We start from the raw sequence: 7,524 nt of genomic DNA, 5'->3' as shown, positions 1-7,524 counted from the left end.
CAAGGAAAATCTCGCGCTAACTTACCCACGCGGTCGTGAACGGGCGCGGCCATCTTGTTTCTCATTCATTGCTATGGTTCTGGGCATGCTTCTTCTATCCTCTCTGAATCTCTGCCATCCTTCGCTTGTTTGAAGTTTTTTTTGATCTATTTTACTTATTATCTATCCCTCTATTTTTCTAGCTCTATATTTTTGTGTTTTCTGCTACTTTTGGTTAATTTTAAACTACTTTTTTAAACTCTTTTCTTTTCTTCTCTTCCCTATTCTATTTTCTTTAATATTTAGCTTCCTTTCTGCCCAGACCATGGTAAAGGGAGCCGGGAAGCATCCCGAGAAGGGGAAGGGTCCCGCACCCCGTGCCCGGCTTCCGTGCGGGCGTTTGAGGGGGGAGCAGGTCGCACCCCAGGAGATCTTCAGCCCGGAGAAGGTGGCCGCACTAATTTTTTATGTTCAGCGCCGCCTCCCCATGACCATCATGGCAGGCAGCAAGATCGCTAGCGGGTACGGGATGCAGGAGCGCCGGAAACGGTGGGAAAAGGTGTGCCGGGCCATGTACCACCACTCTCGGGTCCGTCGCACCTACAACCAGGCCACCCACCGCTGGACGGGTGTCCTGGACCAGGAACGCGATCTGCTTGACCTGCTCGGCCTTGAGATCCCCGGATTTGGTGAGTAGTAGTACCTATTTCTTTACTACTCTGTTTTCTCCTGCTCTGTGTGTTATTATATTGCAATTTTTTGTTTTTTACCAAGAGCAATAATGCTGCTGATTACATTGTAGGTAAATTATATTTCAAAATCTTCTGTGCATTTCAGGTGCACTGCTCTCCTTCTCAGTAGCGTTGCTACTATGCTTATTTGTTTTCGATTTTGTGTTCATTTCATTGGCCTGTGAAATTATGCATGAGTGTAGTTTAAAGAACTGCGTAATGCTAGACACTAAGGGTCAGATTTTTAATTACCGGCGCATCCCTGCAAAGTAGCAGGGATGCGTCACCATGGGCCCAAAACGTCACCAAAAAGTTACGCATCTGTGCCGTAAAGGCGGCGCATTGCTGGAGTTGCGTTGCAACGATGGCGCAGCTCCATCAATGCTCTGGGCTGCCCTACCTCCCCAATGCTGCGTCAAGCCGTACGTCTGATTCAAGCAGGCACAGGGTTTGAATCACTCATCATTGTCCTCAAAGTGACTGATTGAAATCTTGTAGATTTCCCTCAGCCACTTTTAGGATGCGTTCCTGCGCAGGAACGCCCTCCCTTGCACCAGAGCGCCCCCTGATGGCGCAGGGCTTTACAACGTGATGCATCTCCCATATGCGTCACGTTGTTAATATACGCCGCACCAAAAGAGCAAAAGAGCCGCAAGAGGCTTCTAAATCAGCCCATGCAGACTCAAGTCCAGTCCTTCCTTTGTACACATGGCGATACGAAGAAATAGTGGTGGTGGATTGATAGTTTGAGTATTTTAATGACTGGTTAATGTAGTAGGAAACTTTAGTGTTGTCGCTGATCTGCAATCACGATGGACTTTGTCTGTCACTTCGCATGCTGCAGACTGCTGCCTGCCAGTCCTAGGCAAACCATTTTAGTACTTTGTTTAGTGAGTTACATAAGAACTTTCCAAGTCGACGGTCCGCAAATCAAGCAATACTAATAACGTAGTAGACCACATGAGATCGGTCAATATATCCCGTGGAATAGTTGTCTATTTGCTATTTTGCCAAAATATTTTGTTATTGTTCTTTTGAAATGTTTGATTTGGTTGACAAATATCATCCATGTTTTCTGGTCATTCTTTCTTTTATGTCGTACATCAGCTCCCCCCAGAGGCAAGAGGACACAGGAGGAGGAGGGTGCTGTTCAACAGGATGCAGGCCAGGATCGGGCAGGCGAGGGCTCCTTTGCTGGCCCCGGTAAGTTTTAATTTTAATATAGAGTACCTATTTTTTCCTAGCGTTCCTCATTCGATTTTTTCTAAATCGTATTTGATCTTCTTGTAGACTGGATTTAAATTCTTATCCTGCCTCGACTATGACTCCCTGTGGTATTACTAGATTATTCTTATTAGTCTGTCTGTGTAGCTAACTAAGATTGCACATTTGGCAATTCCATTGGACTCCCATTCTAGTCAGCAATAGCTCTATGCACTCAGTGCAGTCCTCTGGGATTGTCCATAATGTCTTTTCAAGTCTTCTAAATGTTTATGCTTTGACAATTGCCAACAATAAAATGGTGAATGAACACCAAGAAAGAATAAGATACTACTTTACTTTTGGTTTGGATAGGAGGACAATCCATTCTACTACTGTTGCAGGGACAAATCTGCACAAACAGAACTATGGACACTAAAAAATGCATTGCTTAGCTTATCAATTATAATAGGCGCTGTTAGACTTTCCACATACTTCAGTGATAACAGACTTTGTAGTTGAACCCCCAATCTCCTTACTGACTAGATAGTGTGGCAGAGTCATTTAGCTCCCAAAGTCACCGATGATTGATCCCCAATGATGATTAGATTATCCAACGCAGGACAGGAGTACGGAGTCAGAGTCAAGAAGTGTCAGAGGCACAGACTCATGCTTGCAAAAATTCCAAAACCTTTAGCTCAGCCACTCTTGTCTGGAGGACCAAAAACCACAGAGTCTATTTAAGTTTAAAAGCTTTATTCAAAGTAAACACATTTATTAAAATCAAGCTTGTCATAAAACTAAACGTTTAACTGAAAATGGAAAAGTGCTTAGTGCTGACGATTAATTGGACACATTTCTTGTGGTCGAGCCGAGTTTTCACCTTGTTTGAACTTGATCTTGCGCGTGTACTTAGAAGTCAAGCTTCTGTCTGTTAGGAGAAAATGTGGTGCGTGTTAAAAATAAAAAGCAAGCATTCATCAGTTGTGCCAAAAAGTGCAGCAAGACAACAGCCTTCCCTGGAAAAAGGGACATTTTTACTTTAGAGTAGACAGTCACAAATTATTACATTGTAAAAACGATGGATTTGGGCCCAGATCTTTTGACTGGGTTGAATGTGTGACATTGATCCACATTCGGTCCATCACCTGTTTTGTTTGCAATTGCCGCCATAAGTGTGCTGGGGATGTTCAGACGTGGGTCCCAGGCACTCCACACCACTGGAGTCAAGCTAGCCGGGCTGATGAGAGGTGTTACCTCGAACCGGTCCGGTCCTCGGATGCTTGATTCCGTTCTGGGAAGGACATGGCTTTTGTAGTTCGGACTGGACTGTTCCCATGGGGCACAGGGTCAGAGCTAATTTGCATATCGCCATTGTCTAACCCAGGGTGGTGTGGAGTGTAAAAAAACGATGGAGTTGGGCCCAGATCTTTTGACTGGGTTGAATGTGTGACATTGATCCACATTCGGTCCATCACCTGTTTTGTTTGCAATTGCCGCCATAAGTGTGCTGGGGATGCTCAGACGTGGGTCCCAGGCACTCCACACCACTGGAGTCAAGCTAGCTGGGCTGATGAGGTGTTTCCTCGAAACCGGTCCGGTCCTCGGATGCTTGATTCCGTTCTGGGAAGGATATGGCTTTTGTAGTTTGGACTGGACTGTTCCCATGGGCACAGGGTCAGAGCTGATTTGCATATCACCATTGTCTAACCCAGGGTGGTGTGGAGTGCAAAAAAACGATGGATTTGGGCCCAGATCTTTTGACTGGGTTGAATGTGTGACATTGATCCACATTCGGTCCATCACCTGTTTTGTTTGCAGAGGCACAGACTCATGCTTGCAAAAATTCAAAAACCTTTAGCTCAGCCACCTCTAGTCTGGAGGACCAAAAACCACAGAGTCTATTTAAGTTTAAAAGCTTTATTACAAGTAAACATATTTATTAAAATCAAGCTTGTCATAAAACTAAACGTTTAACTGAAAATGGAAAAGTGCTTAGTGCTGACGATTAATTGGACACATTTCTTGTGGTCGAGCTGAGCTCTCACCTGGTTTGAACTTGATCTTGCTCGTGTTCTTAGAAGTCAAACTTCTGTCTGTTAGGAGAAAATGTGGTGCGTGTTAAAAATAAAAAGCAAGCATTCATCAGTTGTGCCAAAAAGTGCAGCAAGACAACAGCCTTCCCTGGAAAAAGGGACATTTTTACTTTAGAGTAGACAGTCACAAATTATTACATTGTAAAAACGATGGATTTGGGCCCAGATCTTTTGACTGGGTTGAATGTGTGACATTGATCCACATTCAGTCCATCACCTGTTTTGTTCGCAATTGCCGCCATAAGTGTGCTGGGGATGCTCAGACGTGGGTCCCAGGCACTCCACACCACTGGAGTCAAGCTAGCCGGGCTGATGAGAGGTGTTACCTCGAAACCGGTCCGGTCCTCGGATGCTTGATTCCGTTCTGGGAAGGACATGGCTTTTGTAGTTCGGACTGGACTGTTCCCATGGGGCACAGGGTCAGAGCTGATTTGCATATCGCCATTGTCTAACCCAGGATGGTGTGGAGTGCAAAAAAACGATGGATTTGGGCCCAGATCTTTTGACTGGGTTGAATGTGTGACATTGATCCACATTCGGTCCATCACCTGTTTTGTTTGCAATTGCCGCCATAAGTGTGCTGGGGATGCTCAGACATGGGTCCCAGGCACTCCACACCACTGGAGTCAAGCTAGCTGGGCTGATGAGAGGTGTTTCCTCGAAACCGGTCCGGTCCTCGGATGCTTGATTCCGTTCTGGGAAGGACATGGCTTTTGTAGTTTGGACTGGACTGTTCCCATGGGGCACAGGGTCAGAGCTGATTTGCATATCGCCATTGTCTAACCCAGGGTGGTGTGGAGTGCAAAAAAACGATGGATTTGGGCCCAGATCTTTTGACTGGGTTGAATGTGTGACATTGATCCACATTCGGTCCATCACCTGTTTTGTTTGCAGAGGCACAGACTCATGCTTGCAAAAATTCAAAAACCTTTAGCTCAGCCACTCTAGTCTGGAGGACCAAAAACCACAGAGTCTATTTAAGTTTAAAAGCTTCATTACAAGTAAACATATTTATTAAAATCAAGCTTGTCATAAAACTAAATGTTTAACTGAAAATGGAAAAGTGCTTAGTGCTGACGATTAATTGGACACATTTCTTGTGGTCGAGCTGAGCTCTCACCTGGTTTGAACTTGATCTTGCTCGTGTTCTTAGAAGTCAAACTTCTGTCTGTTAGGAGAAAATGTGGTGCGTGTTAAAAATAAAAAGCAAGCATTCATCAGTTGTGCCAAAAAGTGCAGCAAGACAACAGCCTTCCCTGGAAAAAGGGACATTTTTACTTTAGAGTAGACAGTCACAAATTATTACATTGTTTTCTGTTTTTTCACATTTCTGTATTCCTCCTAGACCAAATATTATATAGTAGTGAGTGGTGTATTCTAACATTCTTAAATGTACTTTGTAGGTGGAACATCTGGTGGCAGGGCCAGCGCAGAGGTGGTGGTGGTGGATGAGGGGAACACTTCTGGGGAGGATGCGGTGCAAGTGCCGGATGACACCGATGTGCCTGTGAGGGTTCACACGGTGGTGGCGGGCAGAAGTAAGCCATATATTCCTTACTTATTGAGATTGAAGACTGCAGAGTGTGCTTTCTGCACGGGTGTATTATAAATCAACCAGGTAGTAGCCTCCTCTAAATGTACTTCGACTAAGCTGTGAAGTTTTTGGCGAGAAGAATCCCAATCAGATCTGAGATGGACTTGATGGATGGGATGAACGAAAAGCAAAAGAAGGGTGTAAGTAAGTGTGGAAGGACGAGAAATTTAATGATGACTGGCAAAGAAAAATGATATGTGTTTGCTTGGTCCCCGAGGTGGCTGGGAAGGAAAGAATATGGTATGGTGCATGGCTGGGTGAATGATGAAGCAAGGCTGGGTGGAAGGAGAACAGCCTGGGTGGGTGAAACAGAAACTCTATGTGTGCATATACTTTTAATGGATGGATGCCTGGATCATGGTACTATCTGACTCTTAGATAGCATATGTGTATCTAGAGAGAGAAGACGGTCACTGGATGAACTAAGTGTTACTTTGAAGAGCATGTAACACCGCACCCGCACGTCCGTTCCAGTGTAGGAAAGGCAAGGAAAAGAAGTTGTAATTTTGTCCAAATACTACCATGAATAGTAGCAGTAGTTTGTATTGCAACTGCAAGCACATCATATATCCGGTTATTACGGTGGACACTAGCTACCTCTCTTAATAACTTTAGTTTAGTAGTAGTACAACATTCATGTGTGGGTGTATCACTGTTCACTCAATAATAAGCAAAGCACCTAAAGTCATTCCATATGTAATCAAATACATCCCATGTGAAGTTATAGATAATCAGATTATTTAGGTTCTTCATTTTCCTTTTCTAGTACTCATTTGCACTGTAGGGTGAAAGCTAAATTAATTAAGCAGTAGCCCTTTTAACAGAGTATTCTCAGTGCCACCTGTAATAGAAAAGTAAGAGCTTCATCACCTGCATGTACTGGACCGGTACAGTAACGCAAGTCTGTCTCACTCATCATGGTGTGAGTCTGTTTTTCTCGGGTGCAAGTTCACTGCGCTGGCATTATGCCGGCTTGCATAAGATAACGTACCAATTTTCCTAAACAAGAGAGAAGAAGAAGAATAAGACTGGTGTACTGTCATAGTCGACTGTAATGGAAGTCCATAGTGCTCGTAGAATTTGTTCCTTAAACTCCCACTAATGTTAGAGCAAGGATGAAGAAGTGGGAGGTTAGATAGATACTGTCCTCAATAGTTATGTACTGTGCTTTCAATTTGCTACTTGTACTGTGACACAACTTTCTGCTCAATCATTTTGTGTTAATCTTAAGGAGCATTGGTTACAGACTATGTCTTTCTTTCTTCATATAGTTGCTCCTTCCAAATCAAACAGACCATCAAGGAAGGAGCTGGCTCGAATGGCCCCGCAACGGAGGCTGGATGCCACTGTCGCCGAATATCGGCGGCTGGTGGCCCTGGAGGAGGAGGACACGCAGGCTACCGGTACAACATCCACTGGGACAGCTGCATCCTCCTCCGTGCCCCCACGGGCTGCCAGCCAGCGCAGTGCGCCAGCGGTACGGAGCCGGGCTACCAAAGCCAACCGCCACCGCCGAGCAGCAAAGACAGCAGCTGCCCCCCACAGGAGTCGCAAGGCACGCCAGCACCGCTCATGCCTCACAGTGTCCTACCTGGAGCTGGAGGTCCTAACATATAAGACCTTGGTGGAGAGCCTCCGCTCTGACCATGCCACCCTCAGCAAGGTGTATGATGCCCTGGCCGCAAAAGTGAACAGCATCCTGCCGTAGTGTCCCTTGCCCCTTTTTTAGAGACTTTTGGGGGGTGGGAATTGGGAGTTGGGTTGTTTTGGGGACTTATGAAGGACAATATTTGGGGTTAGGGAGGGTCTTGCGGGAGATTATTTTGTTAGGGCTACAAAAATATACTTTTTGAAACTTTATCTGAGCATACCTTTTTTTTGCTGCTTTTGAGTCTGGTGGGTGGGGGTTTAACAGAAACTTTGT

The 7,524-nt window shown here is 45.1% G+C and overlaps 1 protein-coding gene across 1 annotated transcript; it reads left to right on the top strand.

Moving 5' to 3' along the window:
• Positions 1–475: 475 nt before the first annotated feature.
• Positions 476–7,308, top strand: LOC147711291 (uncharacterized). Its single transcript, XM_086920137.1, has 4 exons — positions 476–668; positions 1,818–1,913; positions 5,410–5,544; positions 6,872–7,308. The coding sequence occupies exons 1-4, from the start codon at positions 476–478 to the stop codon at positions 7,306–7,308; spliced, it is 861 nt and encodes a 286-aa protein (XP_086776263.1).
• The last annotated feature ends 216 nt before the right edge of the window (positions 7,309–7,524 follow it).

This window comes from Lissotriton vulgaris, chromosome 5, assembly GCF_964263255.1.
Source record: "Lissotriton vulgaris chromosome 5, aLisVul1.2, whole genome shotgun sequence".
Lineage (NCBI taxonomy): Eukaryota > Metazoa > Chordata > Amphibia > Caudata > Salamandridae > Lissotriton > Lissotriton vulgaris.
Note: the sequence above shows the minus strand (reverse complement) of the source record. Positions and strands in the feature narration are given on the sequence as shown.